The 21,552-nt window shown below is 35.0% G+C and overlaps 1 protein-coding gene across 1 annotated transcript; it reads left to right on the forward strand.

Annotated features, from left to right (window-relative positions):
- Positions 1–2,788: 2,788 nt before the first annotated feature.
- Positions 2,789–21,552, forward strand: prlrb (prolactin receptor b). The gene is made up of 9 exons (XM_014967721.2): positions 2,789–2,936; positions 6,724–6,880; positions 8,949–9,081; positions 11,437–11,606; positions 15,930–16,096; positions 17,611–17,752; positions 17,852–17,948; positions 18,853–18,922; positions 19,010–21,552. The coding sequence occupies exons 2-9, from the start codon at positions 6,805–6,807 to the stop codon at positions 19,736–19,738; spliced, it is 1,584 nt and encodes a 527-aa protein (XP_014823207.2). The 5' UTR covers positions 2,789–2,936; positions 6,724–6,804; the 3' UTR covers positions 19,739–21,552.

Below are 21,552 nucleotides of genomic sequence, written 5' to 3' on the forward strand. Positions count from 1 at the left end.
TTTCAGTGCTGGACATAGATAACTGTTCTTTCTCTGGTGTCACTTGCAGTACGGAGATCGATTCCTGTTTGGTAACCAGTAAAATGTCCTCCATTCCAGTACTTTCAGCTGGAGTCCTTAGATCAGCGGGAGCATGTGTCTCTAACCCGATTTGAATTGTTATCATTTTCTTCTTGATGATCGTCGTCTTTGGTGGCTGTTCCTCAGACTTAGAGGGCTGTTCCTCGACTGTCTCCTGCTCTCTAGCGATGGACTGCATCGTAACCTTTGCTTGTTTCAGGTTCTAAGATAAAATCACTTCTCTAAAACTGAGTCAAGATTTCACGATAATCTTGATCTCCAAAAGAAATGTGCACCAAAGTTGAAAATCCTGCTGTGAACTGCTTAGTAAATTCTCAAGAGAAACTATTAACAACGGCTGCTAACAGGTTGTGATGAAAGTAGATCGATGTGATGAGCTTATATAATCCCTGGTGATGTCAGAATTCTGCCTTTGGAGTTACATTGTGATGTCACAGTTTCATTTGATACTCAGAGCGGGTTTGTCTGATGGGTTTTTTATGAACACGGCGGATGCGTGCGTAATCTGACTGAGAAGGACCTCGCTGCAGAATTTATAAGAAATGTATTTACAAATTTAAAAGAAAGAAAAAAACGTGCCTCAGCGCGTTCTCGAAGGGACGTGAGCCCTAGCTACCTGTATGGGAGGGGAGAGCGGCTGGCAGGAGGGGTGGGGTGCCTAATCAGTGCTGTTCCTGTGTTACTGATCATTTCATACACAAACAGCTGATAGGTATGTAAAATACTGACTAGAAAAAAAAATCCCCACATCGTTTTTGCACCCCCTCTAGTGTAGCGCCCCTATGCGCTGCATACAGTGCATAACCACTTTTTGCGCCATGGACTTGAACTTATACTCAGTTACATTTACTTGAGTAAGTTTTTGTAAAAAAAATTACTTTTAGGTATAGCTTTACCACATACTTTTTTATTTTTAAGTTCTAATATTATAAAGTATTACCCTTCCCACAGTGAGTAACTTAAAGAGCCAATGTGTATTAACCAAAAATGCACCAGATATAAACACAAACTGTTTAATAAATGCTTTATAAATACAATTGCAGTGCATTGTAAACTTACAGTTTATTTTGAAGCAAAGCTTGTTTTTGCACAAGTTTTGCTTTAATGTTATATTTTTATTTTCTGAGTTTTTTTTAGCCATTTAGAGATCAAGTGAATAAAATAAACAGTACATATTGTCACAGGAAATATTTTTCTTTTTTTTGTTTTAGTCTTTAAAATACCAGAATTTCTGCATAACATACTTTTAAATCATCAGTTATGAAATCCTTTTTTTTCTTGGATTTTATTTTACATTTTGCTTTTATTTGAGTAATAATATATTGAAATAGTGCTACTCTTATTTGAATATAATTTTTGGGTACTTTAACTACCTTTGTTGGATAGAATCTTTAAAAGAATAGACCAGAGACAATGGGAACAAAAAAGGTGTTATTAACAAGTTTCATATTAATTTTTGCTGTGTTATGTGTTGATACATCCATTAAGTTTGGGAGGGTTTTGTGTCAGTGATTAATTGGTCACTAACTCTGGTCAGTTGCTCCAGAGGCAAAAGAAAACTGTTGCTCAAGACCGTTTTTAAAAGGCTTTAAAAAAATCTGGCTTCTTGGAAACACTTGGAATATAATTTCACATTAATATCAGAGTAAAAGTAGTAATATAAAAAACTAATGAAATCCCTCCTGACCTTTCATAAATTTGACCAATCCAAATCAAGACATGTAAATTTTATTCTTGAATTTCAAATTAATTAAAATTAAAAAGGAGCAGAAAATCTATTTTTTCTACTTCAAAGCATAGACATTGCTTTTTAGTGATGTTTCTGAATTGAAGGTCACCTTTTGCATGTTTGCAGACATGGATGTATATATGACTCAGCAGAGTGGAGCAGAAATTAGGGTTTCCACAGATGCATGGTGGTGTTCTCCTTACTCACATGGATCATGGGAAATTCAAAATATGCTGCATTAAAAAATAATATTCTGCTGCACATTGAGACACTTTATGCTGTTTTTATTAATTTTAAGAACTAATTTAAATGTTTATAATATCAAAAGTTAAATAATTGTATTTCATAATAATAATAATACTTTTAATATATTTAATAATAATAATAATAATAATAATAATAATAATAATAATAATAATAATAATGATAATAATAATAATAATAATAATAATAATAATAATAATAATAATAATAATAATAATAATAATTTATTATTATTATTATTATTATTATTATTATTATTATTATTATTATTGTCAAAAGCTTTTGTCTGGAGGTGGAAGTAATTAAAATATTCAGCAGATTTAAAAGGAAGGATAAAAACGTGTTAAGTATCAGTTTCATCAGAGTCAAACTGATGCAGTCATTTAAATTTTTTAAGGTTTCCTGACTAGTAGCATTGCAACAGTCACGCAGGTAAAACACACCCTTCTGCGGTCGAGATGCGTTCAAAAGCCGTCCGCCTTTTCTCGGCGGAATGAAACAGGTAGACTATCATATCTGAACGATTGCTTGAGATTATATTATTTTCGTATCTAATATTTATTTAACATCTAACATAAATTAAGTGACAGCATCAAAAGTGAAAGCGTGTGTCTGGAGCTCTTTGGAAAACCTGGCCAAGTGACGAATCTCGCCGTGCTTGCCATCTCCGCCGGCTCGCAGGGGGGCAGGTCGTGCGCCAGTAGCTCCTCCCTTCCCGGTGATTCACCTCTCCGGCTCCTCATAAGCGGTCATACCTGAGTCGTGTGGCGCAGAGGGGGTTGCCAGGTGAGAGCAGGTCCTCCGCTGCGATGTAACATCTGCGGAAGACCTTGATAAAGATCGTCCACAGTCCTGCGAGGCGGTGAGTCCCTCCTCTGAAATGTTTAAATACAACAGAGAAACTGCTTTTTAACTGTTTATGATGATGAAGCGCAGTTTTAAAAGTTATATAATCAGCTGTTTATCATTAATTTGGGATGTTTTTCTGTAAAAGAGGCGTGCGCGTGAGTGTGGACGCGCGCGCAGGCTTAAGCAACACGATGTAATCTAACACCATGTAGTGACATGCATCACACGGGTTACTATAACTGAGTGTACTGTAATCATGAATTTAGTTAGATTAAGCTCTGATTTTAAAATAATACTTCTGCCATCACATTAATATTTAATAAATATTATTTAAAGGAAGTAATGTGTGTTATTATGGATATTGTAATATTTTTTAACCAAGAAGCAGAATAAAATAACCATATGTGGAAGGCTGCTGTGTTTTAGTGAGGTTAATAAATATAGCAGCATGGAAACACCGTTTTGTTGGTGACCATTTCTCCAACAATATGTGCTTTTCAGCATCAAATATAATGGTTGTAATTTACTCCGGCTGTTCAGATCCTCACTAAATAAATGTATTTATTTTTTTTCAATTAGACTAAATTGTTTCAGGTTTAGGGCTTTGATAAGTGACAGTTTAACAGTTGGTTTTATGTTTTTTTACATGCAGTTTGTTTTGTCTTCTCCCAGAGTTGGGAAATAAGGAAATAAAGCTTCATGCAGGGCCCGCCTAACGCAGCAGGAAGCGATCCTGTTGAAACTTGCCAGAGCAGGTGTAGTTACACAAAACTGAGTTTGCTGTCGCTGTGTTTGTGACACAGGGAAAAAAAATCAACAAAAAACAAATGTTCAGAAAGCTACAGACACACACATCATTACACATACACTTTATATTTCTCCTGAGGATGACAAGTTACACCTTTCAAGGTTGTCAGCCTGTGAAAAAGCCACTTTGAGGTTCTTAGTTTTCCCTTTGAGTCAGTGAATTTCCAGTAAGTGTAGAAACTTGTAGAACAAGCAGCAGAGCAGCCACTCTGACATGAATTTACAGCTTGGATGTCGGCATTTCAGAGCCCACATTGACTGTGCGTGTCTCTATGTGGCCCCGCAGCATCTAAATAAACATGAACTCCTTGGAATAGGGAAGTGCCTAATGTTATCTCAAGTGAATCTGTGTTTGTCAGACATGCTAATAAAGAAACTACGCAGTGTAGCAATTACCCCTATAGTGCAATGTGATGATTCAATTTAACTTAAAATTGCAGCACAGCAGTTTTTGCATTCAATCCCGCCAAACGAAATTTGCCTAGTGCAACTAAAGCAAAGTGGCTCTTTGAAACAAAAATAATTGGTTCTTATATATATGTTTAGATTTTTAAATTAGACACCAGAAAATATTATTTAATACATTAAGTTTTTTAAAAATCACTTTATAGAAAATAATATTCCTTACTACTAGTGCTATGCATGTCTGGGAAAATGGAAAAAATTACATTTACATTTTAAAACATGGCTAATGTTTTTAGAACGTTATTAGTCGCTGCAGTGGAATGAAGGCTTGTCACAATAACAAATTTTGCTGTATAATAAATTGTCCCAGTAATTATTCCCATAAACAACATTATTATTGTTTTGAGACCATTTTCAAGTAATATGCCATAATAATGCAAGTTCACCCTTTCAATGCCTAATAAACATTGAATATCCAACAACTAAAAACAATAAATAAAAAGGAAATAAAAACTATGTACAATCAAAACCTTAAATAAATTGGATTATGAAGTATTTGTAAACAAAATTGCACTTTAAAAATTATGAATCATTAGAAATGATCAAGGTCATTTTAATTTAACATGCGATTAATTGATTAATCGCATGTTTGATTGATTGCCAGGTTAGAGGAGCATCTAAAATTATTTAATTGTCTTTTTATTGTCTGGTGATCAGAAAAGACAGATTGAGATCTAACAGGAAGGCCAATAATTTTCAAACAGAATCTAGTTATTTTCTACGGAGGCCCCTACAGGCAAAAATTTTTATTTTTGCATTACCTCAATAAATTAACAAATACGTCCTGGTTTATTTTGTGTACACGCATAATTTTAACAAATCTCCATTTAAAATTGCATCTGTATATATAGACCTTTAAAACGTGTTTCTCCATTCTTCACTCTTTGGTGCAGAAACTGGTTGAAAATCGATCTACTTGCATGTTCAGGTTTATTTGTGTAAGGTGGAGATGGGACTGCTCATGAAAACGCTCCTTTACTAACCATTCAGACTAAAAGACAAAACTGTCTGATGACTTTATTACCCTGTGAAAATAACTCAAAAATAATAGTCCAAATAGGCTGGATGTATTTTTTCTTTCTCATGGAAAGTTTCTGTTTATATCTTAGAAGGAATGGAAAGAGAAAGAATGATTGACCTGTTTTACTTTTGCATTTTGCACATAAGTTTGTGGTGCATTTGTATCCTAAAGTCAAATATATAAAATTTCAAATATTACACTTACGAGATATTAGCATGCATGGAAAAACCTTAGAAAAACCCTAGATTGTAGCAGAAAGACTTCTAGTATTCAAGATGTTGTATGAAGTGACTAGTACAATGTTGCGAGAGAACGCAAAAAATTTGCCATGTAACTCAAAAGAAAAAAAAAAATGTTCAAAAGTACTTTATTGATCCCAAAGGGAAATTAAATGTTGTTGAAACTCATTAATTCTTCAGAGTTACTGTAGATGTTGATGACTGGTGGCAGGAAGTAGCCGTCTGTATTACAGCGAATTTGAAGAAGCCTCTGACTGAAGACACTCTGTTTCCCCAGGTTCCCTAGGGGGCGCCATAATTTTCTGTAGGAAAGTCTGATCTTGAAGAAAAATTGAACACAACCAGCAGATGAATGAAAGAGTGACAATGTTTTCAATGAAGACATGATAAAACCGATTTTAGAAAGTTTATTGACTCCAAAGGATCAAAAAATCATAGAAAGTATCGTAAACAAAGTTACATTTACTCAATTACATTTACTTGAGTAACTTTTAGGAGTTTTTTTTTTTACTATGCTGTATGCTGAAATTTTATTATGAAGCATTGCTACTCTTGAGTAAAATTTCTGAATTTTCTATCCACTCAATGAAAAACAAACATGTTTTAACCAAAAATTCACCAGTCACAGACACACAGCTGCAGTTTTTGTTAAAGTTGTATCATTTTTATATTGAACAAAACTCATTTGGAAAAATTTTGTTTTGCCTGATTTTATTTGTTGTTATTTAGATGAATTATTGTCATTTTTGTTCTTAAAATACCAAAATTTCCACTTAACTTCACATTTTGCTCCACCTTATGTATTTTTTAAATATTAAATTATGTATAATTTAATCAGTTGATCAGTAAACTTTTTACCAAATACTTTTTTACTCTTACTTGAATAATCTCTTGGATGGCTACTTTTTACTTTTGAGTAAAAATATATTGAAGTAGTGCTACTTTTACTTGAGTACAATTTCTGTGTACTCTGTCCACCTTTCATAGTAAACTACACCCTCTTTCAATCAGCTGACTGAGCAGTGTGCAGCAGCACTTCCCTGCTTTCATCTCTCTGGTACTTTCACTCACGTCTTATTTAAAGTACAACAGGAAATATGGATGAGCATTTTCATAGTTTTGTCATCAGTTAGCGGTCATTGCCTCTACCTTCACTTTTTTAAAGCTTCCTGTATTCCCATCACATCTCAACTCTTCAGTTTGAATATCATGTTTTATTATTGTGTGGGTTAAATGTGATGTTTTCCCTGCATGTCTCTGTGTTTCAGGTGTAAACAAGACGCGCAGCTGAGCCCCGTGTTTACAGTACTTTTTTGAGGACATGCTGTTGGTTTCTCTTGGCTGTGTCGATGTGTAACGCCAGGATGAGGACGCACCTCGGTTTGGTTATGCTCTGTGTGCTGTCAGCAGCCAGAGTTTGCAGCAGTAAGTTAACATTTGATATTCATTTTGTCAGAAGGTTGTGTTGAAAGTGGTTGTTTTGTTAATTTTTTTGAAATGAAGGCAGAACCTAAATACAAGTAGTTATACTTCTTGTTTTACATTTGTTCTCTCTGTGAACTGAAGTTCAGTTTTTCCATCAAAGCAAGTAGTTTGTCTTACTCTGTATTCACAATCCACTGCAGCTTTTAAGTGGCTGAAGGATATTTAATCTGTTTCAATTTTGCAATTCAAAGCTTAAACACTCAAACCTCTTTCCATGAAACCATAGATCACAAAAGAGCAGAAAGATAAGAAGGTTGTGTGTGACGTGTGCTCTGATTGAGTGAACTAGAAACTTTTGAATGATTGTAGCTCAAAGTTTTTTAAAATCTGCTTAATAGAAAAATGAAAAAGAGGGATTGAATAGCCTCCACTTGAAGCTGGTGTTTTCATTTTTATGGAGATTATTTCAGCTCTACCTTGACATTTATCTCTGTGTGACTTTTGCACTTCCTCTCTCCCACTCAGGACAATGGCGCTGTATTGTGACACGGTGTCATATTTTACCAATCACCGCTCTTCTCCCTTATCTTTACATCTCTCTGTAGCTCACAAACCTCTTTACAGCTTCTCTCCTTTAGACTTTAAAAGAGAAGCAATCTAAGACTTCCTAGCTCTGTATCTCGCCATACCATAAAGCCCAACAAATCATATATTTTTACATCATGGATTGCCAAACAAAACAACTGAAGCTTTTTCAGCGTATGTTTCTACGATCTGAGTATTATAAATCTAGCGCTCTGTGGCTCCAGTCATTGATCTGAGGTGCTGTTTTTGCTATAATCCTGGATGCAGGGCATGTACTTAATGGCTTTTACATAAAATATTTTCCTGCTTGTTAAGCACTGTGTTGGATTTTACAAAATTTATGGACTTCAGAGAAACATTAAAATGGAGCTACTTTGAAATCAAAGACTCCATAGCAACCCAGAATAAAAGGACGTGAAAAGGTTAAAAGGCAGGTCCTTTTCTACTTAGCAGTTAAAAATCACCACTGAAAGTTTTGGTTTTGGATTGCTTTTCTTATTTTTTGTTATTTTGAAAAGATCTTTTTAAAATTAATTACTTTGTTGAAAATTTTTGGCTATTTTTCAGTTAAAATTGGTACTTACCTCTTTTCCAGCTAAAACAACTATTTTATTTCATTTTAATTCAGACAGTAATGAATTTTGTTTAATTATTATTTTATAACAGGTTGCTTTATTCTGTTTTCTTTGTTTTTATTTTACCTTTTCATCTTTGTATTTTTTATTTTAGATTTATAACATTTGAGTTTTTTATTTCATTTTTTTATTTATTTTGTACTGAGTATCGGAAAATTAACAAAACAAACAAAATTGCGAGAATAAAGTGATAATATTACAACTTTATTCTCATCTTAACTATTTTTGTTTTAATTATTTTTAATTTTATTACGTCTTGTATTTTTATTTATTTTTTATTTTCTTCCACGGTCCTGATATTATAACAATAAAAACTAAACTCAAATTCAGGGCCAGGGTAGGGAAATAAAAAAGTAAAATGATGAGAATAAAGTAAAAAAAATAAAATATAATAATAACAATAATAATAATAATAATAATAATAATAGGATAAAGTCTATAATACTTTGACTTTTTAATTTTTTTAGCATAAATTTTTTTAGATTATATTTCATTTTTGTTTTATTTTATGTTTGAATTTTTATTACATTCATCATACTGTATGAGTTTGACCTCTGCCAAATTGGTCTGAAAATGACTTCATGCCTTTGTGTGCTGTTTAAAGAAACGACTAGATTTTACATAATAAAAAACATATTTTTGTTTATTATATGTTGAAGAAACTACGTCTTCAGAACTAGGTGACACTTTTAAAATGTACTGAAAGCTCTGAATACAAACTAACTTTGACTGAAGATTACAAATCATCCATAATTACATGAGGTAACTTGTAAACAGCTGTACTCATAATGCAGTGGCCCAGAGTGGGAATTAGCATTCATAATTTGTTTGCCACTCTTGTTGCCCAGGTACATCTGCACCAGAGAGTCCCAGAAAATTTGACTGCAGGTCCCGAGAGAAGGAGACATTTTCCTGCTGGTGGGAGCCAGGCTCTGATGGAGGGCTGCCGACTGAATATCGCCTCTTCTACACGCAAGAACAGTCAGTTTATTCTACATATTTTGACCTTTTTGTCTTGAATCAGCGGGTCACAGTTCAGACAGATGATGGGAAAAAGGGGAGTGGCATATGGCACAGTTTCTCAGTTGGGGTTTATGCGCTCTGTATATTTTGTTTGTTTTAGCCACAAGGCCACCAGATGGCCCTTAGAGTTCCCGATAAGTTTATCAGCTACAATGATGGGAGTAAGACACATTTTTAGTTGCTCCATAAACACGCTGATGGAAAACGACAAAGTCCTTCTGTGGGTAAAAAGGGAGCACATATTTCATTGGTGAAGGAGTTCACGTCCTCATTTAAAATCCTGAACTCACCTGTGAGAGCTTCAGCTGCTCTGACCTCACATTAATATTAGTAATTGTAGCTTAAAGGGGAACTATTATGCAAAATTCACATTTTGCATGTGTTTGCACTTGCATTTGGGTCTCTACTGCTTCTAAAAGCAGCACAAATGCTTAAAAAAACACCCAGCCAGTTTTGGGCAATAAATTAATGGTTTTTGGTGTCTGGAAAATGATTATCTCAAAAATCTCTAGAATGTAGCCTCACAAATCGGCAGGCACTGCCCTTCACCTAGCAACCCAAGTGGAGCCCAGACTGTTACCTAGCAACCCCAGAAAACCCCAGCCCTTCACCTAGCAAGTTTGGCCAGCTGGTTTTGTTGTTTATTTAACATTCAGAAACCACTTGTTGCATTGTTATTGGTTGTGCAGGAGGCGCTTCTTCTTCTTTTCAAAGACGGTTGTCTGTTTGCAGCCATTTTTATGAAATGTAAATTCATAAATGTAAGGCATGGCCAGCAGCAGCTTATTTGGATAATTATTTTTACAATTAGTTTTTATGATAGAATCCACACTTTCTTTTCAACAGGAGTCTTTTCTTTCTGTCGCCACATGCTTGCTCAGAATGACAGATTGCTGCAAAAATCAATGACTTGATATAGTTAACTGGGCTTCCTTAGATAGCCTTTTATTAACCTTTTATATTGACTGAAGTGGAGGGCACTGTATTATACAGGATCAAATCTGAGTGTAAAGCTGAATTTTAAACCTGTAAATGATTGGTTTGCTCTGATTTTATAGTTCTGGATTTGAATTGTACCTGTTTATTTTGCAAAGTGCCTGTAAGATTATACTATTTAGATAGAGATTATGGCAGCTTGTTAGCCACATTTTAAGATATTTGATCATCTGCAAAAATTATCTTATCACAAAACCCACTTTGAAACTATTGAGTAATTGTCCATAATAAATGTCTAATTGCATATCGACTGTAGACACAACGACTTCACAATTTCCCTCATTTATGATAATAATAGGTAAATTTCTAACAGTCCAGACTGTCTTCTGCTCCTGCTAAGTGGTTTTCATTTCTTTGCTTGATATTTTTAAAGCCTACAGATGTACAGTATAGCTCAAAACTATTGACACATATTATCTCTTTAAATTTGCTCAAAGGTCTTTATGACATTAAATTAAGATTTTTTTTCATCCTGGTTATTAGACAAAAAGTCTCTGTTAATTTGACTTAGTTCCCATTTAGAGAATCTATTTCCTTTAAAACAATTTGTTTTGTTTTTATGCTCAATTTTATCTAAAAACTATTTTTTTTGCATACAAAAGTTAGACAGCTCAGTTCTTGTAGTGATTACACCATTTTTTCAAAATTGCATAATCATTTCTCATTCAAACAGCTCACTGGTTGCTATGGTAACTATACTGGTTGCCATAGCTGGTTGCTCACTGGTTGCTATGGTTGCTATAGCAGGATTCATTGTATACCAATGAATGTCAGGGGAATCAACTTTTTCACTAAACAAAATGAATTTGAAGAATAAATAAATGAGTTTTGACGAACTTCACCCATAGTATTGTTAAAATAAAACCGTTACACTTGATTACTGTGACGTTGAATCAGTCTTTGCTTTCACAGTTGGTTCAGACTTTTAGTTGGTTCTTATAAACCTGAATATGTCACCTGCTGTTCTTGCTTCACTCCACTGGCTGCCTTTGTGTGTGTTTTTTTTCCTTTTGTTAAATTTTAATAATATTTTTTTCATTTTTGCCTCGCCTTGCCTTGCTGATTTCTTCTGAACTGCAAAAACACAAAATTTTTATTTTTGGTCTAGTTTCTCATGCAAATATCTTAGTACATTTGAAATAAGACCAAACTAAGTTACAAGTAGGACGTTGTAAAAGATTTGTGTTTAGCTGTACTGATGCTTATAAATGAAGCATCTAATCGTTTATAGATTAGACGTTCTCTTCTTTAAGTTTTTACAGCAGCGTTTTGCTTCCACTTTCTGCCCAGTAAAGGTCTGGTTTTCCTGTTTTACAGCTTGAGAGAAGTCCGTGAGTGTCCGGACTACGTCTCTGCTGGAGCAAACTCATGTTTCTTTGATAAGAAGCACACTTCCATCTGGGCTGAGTACACCATGACGGTGGTGGTTACAAATGCCCTGGGGAATGCCTCAGAAGAGTTCCGGATAACGGATGTGATGGAATATGGTAAGTCGAGACCCCAAGGCTGCAACCTGTGGCTCTTATTAACTTTGGCAAAAACATAAATATTTAGCAATTTCTAAAAATGAAAGAGTAATAAACAAATGCAGATTAGCAGATTTTTTAAAAAGCTAGTAGAGTCAGGAATATTTTTTAAGTAATTTTTTTGTCTCTAGGATGCAAATTTTTTTTTAAAACAAATTACATAAAATGTAAAAGTTAGTGTTCATTTCCTTTTATAAAAAAGTTTGATATTAAAAAAAATAAAAGTAGTTTTCCTTTCATTTAAAAATAAAAAACATCGTTTAATAGATATTTTAAAAATTGCTATCTTGTTTTAAAGGGTCATGTAGTTTTGGGGGCTCTAAACAACTTTGTTCAGCTATACCGAAGGCAGACTACTGACCCCGGACCCCTGACTTAGACAGAATAAAGGAAACAGGCAAAAAACTGTAAATATTCAGTGGCTGTCAGAAATTGACATAAATTCATCCAGCATTAATTTGATATAGGTTTTGAGTTCTTAAAGTGTGATTTTAAAAGTTTTTTTCTAAATGAAATTAGCATACTGCAAAAAATAAAAGAAATTAAAAACTTGTATACAATGAAAAAATGTTCGTTTGGACCAACATTAAAAATTACTCTAACTTGTTACAGCTAATTTTGCTCAAGGTAAAATTCAAAGTTGAATAATTGTGAAGTCAGAGCAAAACTAGCTAAAACAGATTGGAGTAACTCTTTTTAAGTTGGGTCAAAGAAACACTTTTTTCAGTGTAGACTGGAACTGATGGAGGGAGGTTTTGGTTTGTGAAGCGCTTTGCAGTAATCCAGACGAGACGGAAAAAAACATGAATTAAGAGAAACAAAAGGACAAAGTTTGGCAACATTTTGCAAATGGTAGAAACGGAATCAAATTGGAGACTTGATATGATTTTTGAACATAAAATATAAGTCAAAGGTTATCCCAAAGTTTCTAACAGAAGATGTAGCCAAATAATGAAGAGACTCAAAGATCTGCTTTATCTTTACAGTTATGTTTTCTGGTGCAAACATGATTGAGTTTTTTCTTTATTTAATGTAATGTAATATGAATATACTGTATTTAGGTAGCACATCTAACTAAATGATTCATTTCCTCTAAGCTCAATAAAATAATTAAGTGTAACATAGAAAGACAAATGAACATACATTTTACAAACTCTTAAAAATGTAACTGAAGGCTTCATTGACTCCTTCATTGAAAACATTCATTTAAAATTAATTTAAGCAAGCATGGCAGATTAACAATGTAATATTTACAGCTGCTGCAAATGGGACTGTAAAATTTCCACAACAAATAAAACATGCACTAAGTAATCATATCACTAAGGACAAATACACGACTGAATAAACATACAGTCAACTGAAATTAAGAAGGACAATGGGCTACCAGTCTGAATAACAACGTCTATCCACAAATATTCCCATAACATGAGCTTTAAATTCCACCTTGGAGGTAAAGAAAGTCCGGTTTTAGGGCTTTTATTATTTATTCAGGTCCAGCAGACTGAAACAATAAACAAACGTATTGCAGGGTAAGTTTTTGAAACCGTTATGATAATCAAGTTCACAAATCGAGTGTTGCACGTAGAAGATAACTGTGCAACAGTTTACAGACATGGTGATGACAGACGAAAGAGATTTTTGTTTCAACAAATTCATTTTGTGATAAGTGTGTAATAAGTTAAGGGAGGAACATGGAGTTCTCAATGGAGCATTTGTTACAATAAAGAGAGGATGTTCATGCTGTTCTGTGAATGATGTCAACATGATCTAAAATTAGATTGTATAAAGTTAAAAACTATGCAATTTACATAAGAGTAAAATGGAAATCAGATGGTTTCCCATGTTTTTATCAGAGTTCTCAATAACCTTGATAGTTTTCCTTATAAGGAAAACTATCAAGGTTATTGATAGTTGTATATTATTGTATAATATTGTATATTATTATGCATCTTTTTTTAGAGTGTAGGGTTGGATAATATGGCTGAAAGACACATGTCGATAATTATTTATTGATCAGTTTTTTGTTTTAAAGATCTGAAATACTGCCAAACTGGTTGTGTGACCTTCACTGTATTATACATAGTTTGCTTTCCAATCATTAATTAATCTACAAATGATCAAGTATACACTCAAGGAATGCTGTGTTGTGAATTTTAGGCAATAAAATGTTTATTTTCACATTTAAAAATGGAAATGAACTACTCAATTATTAGCCTATTTTAATGTGTTGTGCATATTGTACTAAAAAGGCTGAAGTGGTTGAATGGAAAATCTGAAGAATGTGACATTTTATTATGATTAATCATTCAGATAATCAATTACTTGATTAATCGTTAGTTGTAGCCCTACATCTTACCAAAAATAATCTGCATTCTGTTAAGACAGAATATATAACTAATCTATATATTTCTGAAAAAAAAAATTAAAATGGTAATACAAGGTGAACTGTAGTGAAGTAAAAGTTTCTTGGTTTTCTATTGAAAGTTTATGACCCTAGTAACATTAAATCCTTATTATTGTTCTCACGTTGTGATGTCTTTGTCTATGGAAGGTAAATTCATAGAGTCCTTTTTAAGAATATCCCTGGAATATTATGAATCTAAAAAGTAAAATGTCAGTTCAGGAAACAAACACAGTTGACCTTCACTATGAGTTTGTGCAGAAAGAAATCAACACAGTTGAAAATTATCTTTATATAGCGAGCTAATGATTGGCTCGGTTTTATTGGCTGCCCTGCCGTCTTGAGCGCAGGGAGGAATGGAAAAGTACTGAGACGAGTGAACGGCAACAAAGAAAAGTAGAACAGAATGAGGTAGAACAGGTTCAAGCCCTCGACATGTTGTGTACAATCACAGATCAGATTTCACAGCCGTTGTTTGGTTATAAAGGCGACTCACGTCAATTCTGTCCCAAGAGAGCTAATAGTTACGCTATTTAGGTAGATTTTATTTTTTATTTTCTGCACTGAATCCATGTGCAAAGAAATCACCCAGTTAGTGAAAAGAACCAATTTAATGTCAGCATAAATCCAGCTGTTCTGTGAAGGTCTAAGAATTTTTTTAGACAAATAATAGCATCATGAAGACCAAGTAGAGGTCCGCATCTTAGTGGGAAAATTTGTTTTACATAACTTTAAGTGCAGTTTTATACTGCAAAAACAAAAAATCTTACCAAGTAGTTTTGGTCTCGTTTTTACTGCAAATATCTAACAACAAATAAGACAAAACTAACTTCAAAATAATTTTTCAGTAAGTTATAGGAGCTAGTTTCAAAGATGCAGTTTACTTTCATTAAAAACATATTTGTTAAAACTGTCATCATGTTGTGACTGGTATGAGACAGGTAATCGGTGAAAAGATAAAGCTGCTCCACTTCCTCCTGGAGCTACAACTGCCAACCAAAAACAACCAGTCACAACCAGGAGGAGGGTCTTAGCGCTGTCAATCATGTTCTTATTGCTAAATATAATGATGGAGAAACAACTTGCCATTACAGAAAAATACTTAATCTGCCATCATCTGTGGTTATGCTAACTAGCCTGAGCATTCATCCTATGCTAGCTGCAGCATAGCGTGAATAGCTAGGAGGAAGTTTGGCACGGGGGACATAAGCGCCACACAAGATTGTGATAGGCAGCATTAAGACTCGCCTCTTTGCTCTGATTGGTTGTTTCTAGTTAGCACTGGAAGAAAACAGAGAGCTCAATTTTTTTTTTGTCTCATACCAAACTGTCACCACATCAACAAATATGTAAACAAATATATTTTTTATGAAAGTTACATAAGTCAATAATTTCTTAATATTGATGAAAAACTATTTGTTCCAGATTATTGGCAGATTATTTAACTTATAATATGGGGAAAATGTCTTGTTAAAATAATCTGCTGGTAGAACTACTACTTTTTCATCATTACTAAGGAATTATTGACTCTTATATTATCCTGAAAAGTTATTTGCCAGCTATTTTTGTCTTGCAGAAGAAACTAGACCAAAATTAGTCGGTAGGATTTTGTGTTTTTGCAGTGTATGCTGATGCAGAGATTGTTGTGCTAATATTTGTCCTTCCTCCTATTAGTCCCCCTTTCCTGTATTTCTCTGATTCTGAGTAATTAAAGCTCAGATTTGGTCAATATTTGATGTGTTAGTCTTTATCATAACTCAGGTCTAAGACACTGACTAAACTTATCCCATTAAGTTTAATATTAGATTTTCTTTTCTAATGGGTAGGGGGCAGTAAACTTAATGCAGTTATTGACTTTGTTCCTTTTTTTCTTTGGCCGACAGTGAAGCCCGACCCTCCTGTAAATGTCACAGTGGTGGTGAACAGCAGCGCTCCCAGTCCATTTCTTGAAATAAGATGGAAAAGTCCTCCAGACGTGGACGTCAGAACCGGATGGGTCACCCTAAAATATGAGCTGAGGGTTAAACAAAACGACAGGAAGGAGTGGAAGGTGAGTGTTTTATGTGAGAAACTGCAAACCGGACCGTTTAAAACTGAGAGGCTTCTGTACGTTTCTTAGTTTCCCAAAGAATTGGCCCTCAAGGTGAAGGTCCGCCATCTGTCTCACAATCATTTACAGACAAATTGGTCTCTGGGTTGAACTAAAATCACCCCAGCAAGTTATAACCAAATATTGTTGAACTTTTATCTTTCTTACGTCAGTCTTGTTGCCTTCAGCTTCAGAATTTTATACTTTATTTTATATATATATATATATATATATATATATATATATATATATATATATATATATATATATATATATATATATATATATATATATATATATATATATATATATATATATATATATATATATATATATATATATATATATATATATACCAGAGGCCTGGGAGCTTGAGGGTTCTGCGCAGTATCTTGGCTGTGCCCAGAACTGCACATTTCTGGACTGAGATGTCTGATGTTGTTCCTGGGATCTGTTTTAGCCACTGCTCCAGTTTGGGGGTGACTGCCCCGAGGGCCCCGATGACCACAGGCACCACTGTGGTCTTCACCTTCCAGGCCTTCTCCAGTTCCTCTCTGAGGCCCTGGTATTTCTCCAGTTTCTCATGCTCCTTCTTCCTGATGTTGTGGTCACTTGGTATTGCTACATCCACCACAACGGCTTTCCTCTGTTCTTTATCCACCACCACAATGTCCGGTTGGTTCGCCATTACCATCTTGTCTGTCTGGATCTGGAAGTCCCACAGGATCTTAGCTCGGTCATTCTCCACCACCTTTGGGGGTGTTCCCCACTTTGACCTCGGGGCTTCCAGTCCATATTCGGCACAGATGTTCCTGTACACTATGCCCGCCACTTGGTTATGTCGTTCCATGTACGCTTTCCCTGCCTTCATCTTGCACCCTGCTGTTATGTGCTGGACTGTCTCAGAGGCCTCCTTGCACAACCTACACCTTGGGTCTTGTCTGGTGTGGTAGATCTGAGCCTCTATTGCTCTCGTGTTTCTTATATATATATATATATATATATATATATATATATGTTGTCTGAAAATTGAGCCGTTTGAGCGTTCTGCCGTTACCTAGCAACCCCAGTCAAGCCCAGCCCCGTTACCTAGCAACCCCAGTCCAGCCCAGCCCCGTTACCTAGCAACCCAAGCAGAGCTCCAGCATGTTTGGTCATGTGGTTTTACCTCTGTATACACTCTGGAAAAGAATAAGGAAGAGAGAATACGAAATGAAAGAAAGAGAAAGGAAAATTCAGGAATGATTGAAAAACTAAGGCAAGAAAGAAAAAGAATAAGGAATGAAAGAGAGTAAAGAATGAAAGAAAGAAATTAAAGGAGAGTGAAGGATCAAAGAAAGAAAACAAAAGAAAAGGGAGTAAGGAATAATTCCCTTCATAATGTCTTAGAAAGTCAGTTAAAATGTACTCCCATTTAACACTGCATTCAATATGTGACCTTTAAATAACCTATTTTCTTTCTGTGTTTTGTCCAGACAGTAGATATAGGTTCAGAAACCTTTTTCAACTTTTACAACGTCTACCCTGGGCTCCTCTATATGGTTCAGGTTCGCTGCAAGCTAGACCACGGAAAATGGAGTGAGTGGAGCAACACAATATTTGCTGAAATTCCTAAAAGTAAGTATTAAAAACGCATTTCCTCTTTCTCAGACTGTAAACCCACTGTAGTAACTGAAAGTAAAAATTGCTTTTTTTAAATATCTTTTTTCTATTTAGATCATCAGCTTGAGAAATACTTTTGGATTTTTGTTTTTGTTTTCTCCTTGATTCCTTTTTTGATGGCTATGTACATCGTACTGCTGAAGAGGAATGCGTAAGTACCAAATAAGATTTTGGGTTTTATATATCACGACATGCTGTAGCAAAACATTAGCTAAAAAATCTTTGCTACCCCACATGCAAAAATAAAACAAAACAAACATTATTATTTATCAAAGATGAAGATCAAAAGCTACCGCCAAAAAGATTTTATTGACCCTTTGCAACTAATTAAATCTGACAAAACTTTGATAGACAGAAGAGATAAAGACTGCAAGGTGCCAAAGTCGTAGTTTTCAATCAGAGTTTCGTTTATTAGTTTCATTTATTCGTTTCTTTCTTTGTTTCTTTATTTACTCTTTATTTTTTATTTTTCCTCTTTTTCATTCTTTATTTCTTTCATTCTTTGTTCTGTCTTTCTTTTATTACTCTATTTCATTTTTGTTTTAGTTCTTTTTCATTCTTTCTTTCCTCTTTTTCCATACATGCTACTAACGGATAGACGCGTACCTTCCCTCCTTCTGTCCATCCCTCTCTCCATCTCTCTTTCTCTATCATTCCTTTGTTTCTTTCTTTACTCTGTTCTTTTATTTTTTGTTCTTTTCTTTCTTTCTCTGTTCTTTCTCTTTCACCCTTCCTTCTTTCCTCACTCCCTTTCTTTTTCTTTCCTTACTCTTTGTTACTTTCTCTATTCTTTCTTGCTTTCTTTCATTTCTTACTCTCCTCTCTTTTCCTCTCTTCCTTAATTCTTTTCCTACTCTCTTTTTTTACTCCCTTTATTCATTTATCTCTTTATTGAGGAAATCGCAGTTACTTACAGTTAGTAACTAAATTTGAGACCATTTGTTTTTAAAACAGTTTTTCCATTTGGGTTCATCTTTGTTAAATAATAGCCGCATTAAACTCTTGTTGTGCTTTTTAATGTAATTTTGTTAAATATTGTTTTTGTTGTTACTCAGTGTGAAGCAGTGTCTCCTCCCTCCTGTTCCTGGTCCGAAGATAAAAGGACTCAATGCTCATCTTCTCAAGGTAACACTTAGCTTTTTTTGTTGTTTCTTAATAAACATAAACATAAACAGTAGCCTTTTTAACAATGTCCTACTTTAACTTTTCCAGAGTGGTCGATCAGAAGACGTGGTAAACGCTCTGATGGGGAACCAGAACTTTCCTCCTGTGGCGGCCTGGACGGAGCAGGTGGAGGACTTCCTGCTGGTGTCAGACAGCGACGAATGGCTGCTGACTGATTCCTTTGCATCCGAAAAAAATAAAGATATCTTCATCATTCCTGCCGGTTTACACTTAGGATTAGAAATCCAACGCAGGGACTTGTCCGTGGATCTGAACACCTGGGAAAAAACCGATGACAGCAAAGAGGAAGCAAAGAGCAACTTTTCAAACATGGAGCCAATAAATCTGCCAGTTGAGAAACATGAATTTCTGAATGGAGAGGAAAAGTCCATCCAGCCCCTCGCAAGCACCAGCTATGTGGACATCCAGCAGCATCCGACGCTGACTGACTACAGCAGGGTGAAAGAGGTGAACGACAACACCATCCTCATCCTCAATGAAGAAGAAATTCCTCACGGTTTGGACGCCGAGGAAGTGAAAAGTGAAGTGAGCATGCCAGATGACTACAGCAGGGTCAAAGAGGTGAATAGCGACGTGGTTTTCTTGGAGAAAGGCGACTCCGCTGACGGATGTTGTAAGAAAAAAGAAGACCACTACACCGACTGGACCAATCAGAAGCCAATAATGCCTCTCGAGAGCGAGCTCAGCAAAGGGTTTTGCTTGAAAATGATCGCAAGCGGATACGTAGATTCTGGTCCCGCCTTTTCCGTTAAGTAAACTTTTGATCGTAATGAGGTGCAGGACACTGATGATGCGATTATTTCTGCTATCAGCGACAAATCAGACGTTATTGAATTGGCTGGGATGCAGCGGCTTCTATCCAGAGAGGAATTTATCTATTGTAATCTGATAGGAAAAAATAATTGCTTTGACCAACGTCCGGCATTTTAAGTTTCAGCAGCTCAGCGCTGTTGAAAGGATTTAAAGACTGAGAAGTTTTGTGGATCTGGTAGAGTGACATTTACCACTGGGATATTATCACTGAGTAACCAAAAGAGGAGCGTTGGGTCAAAATGACCTGCCTGACAACTAAAAACCCTCTGCTGCTCCTGAAAGTAGCTTTTTGGAACTTAATGTTTAATACAGCAGCAACTAAAAGGTTCAAATCAAAGTGGAGAGACTGAAAAAGAGGTTTAAATGGACTCCTTACCTCTCTTCAAACACTTACAGAAATGTCAGACTGCAAGAACACCTGTCAATCTAGAAGTTTGATTCATATTTGCTTTAAATAAGAAGATAAATCTTTAGCACCTCAGCATAAAAGAGTTGCAATTGGTGAACTTATTAAATGTTTTCCGTTGTTTTAGTCTGCGTGTGGTAAGTCCTAGCAGGTCTGGTTTATCTGAGTAGTGTGCACCTGATAAACCTGTCTGCCCGGTTTTTGTTTTTGGACTCGTTACACTCTACATCAGAGTATCAACAGCACTAACTTGCTTATTGTGGTGACAAAATGTGAGAAACCAACACGCTCAGCTCTTCTTCTTTCCACTGGATGAGACTTTAATTTCAGTCAAATCAAATAAAAACTGGTTATTCTCACACTTCTGCTGTCTGATTCAGAAAATAGTTTATTTTTGCTATTAATTTAAAGTGAATTTGACCTAAGTAAGTTCTGGTTTGTCACTTATTGTCTGACTCCTGTAAAATACTTGAGATTAAAAAGAAGAATAGGAATCAATCGGTCCATGATCAGGTGGGTGGAGGTCAACAGGTCCATGAATGCCAGATATGTTCTTATCAGCGATACTCTGCAGCTTTGGCGTATCCTGAGCCGAGTCAAGTTTATTTATACAGCACAATTCAGCAACAAGGCACTTCAAAGTGCCATAAAAACACCATGAACACGCAATAAACATTACATTTTGTTAAGTACCATCATCAAAAAACCACACATCAAACATATTGATCATTGTTCCAGTTATTATTAATAAAAGCAGCTCTAATCAGGATTTTGATTTAAGGGAACTCAGTGTTTCAGCTGTTTTGCAATTTTCTGGAGCTTTATTCCAGATGTGTGGTGGATAGAAGCTGAATGTTGCTTCTCCGTGTTTGGATCTGGTTCTGGTCAGACAATATTGTTCCTATTTTAGGCCAGTTATAATGATCAATACCGAATATCAAATGAGTCTCAGTCTTGGACTGTGATCTGTGATTCCATTACAAACGTGCGCAAAACTTTCTCGATATTCTGCTAATGTAAAAAATAAAAAAGTCTCAATTGCAGTGTTTCCGTTAAATAACAAAAGCAATTAAAATCGCGCCTGAATAAGTTTGTTCTCGCGATGAGTTAAGAGAGCCTCATACGGCGGCACTGACCCGTTTCCACATTGAAATGGAATCACACATGCTCAAAGCTGCCGGCGAACCGCTGCGGACTACAGCAAATATAGTTTTTCTTGTTGCCCAATGTTTGTACTTTTGTTTTAAATGAAACTGTTGCACCAAAAAAAAAACATTTTATTTACACAACCTTAATGTTCTGTTAAATTATACATAAGGTGGAGAAAATAAAAAATGAGGAACATTGTCAA

The sequence above is a fragment of the Poecilia mexicana genome, unplaced genomic scaffold, assembly GCF_051168715.1.
Source record: "Poecilia mexicana isolate PSO_F unplaced genomic scaffold, ASM5116871v1 scaffold_9, whole genome shotgun sequence".
Classification (NCBI taxonomy): Eukaryota; Metazoa; Chordata; class Actinopteri; order Cyprinodontiformes; family Poeciliidae; genus Poecilia; species Poecilia mexicana.

Excerpts from the sequence above, each read along its gene's own strand:
- prlrb (XM_014967721.2), top strand. The coding sequence starts at position 6,805 with ATGTGTAACGCCAGGATGAGGACGCACCTCGGTTTGGTTATGCTCTGT. Across the intron at positions 11,607-15,929 it reads AACGGATGTGATGGAATATG|TGAAGCCCGACCCTCCTGTA; the intron begins GTAAGTCGAGAC and ends TTTGGCCGACAG. Across the intron at positions 17,949-18,852 it reads GTACTGCTGAAGAGGAATGC|TGTGAAGCAGTGTCTCCTCC; the intron begins GTAAGTACCAAA and ends GTTGTTACTCAG.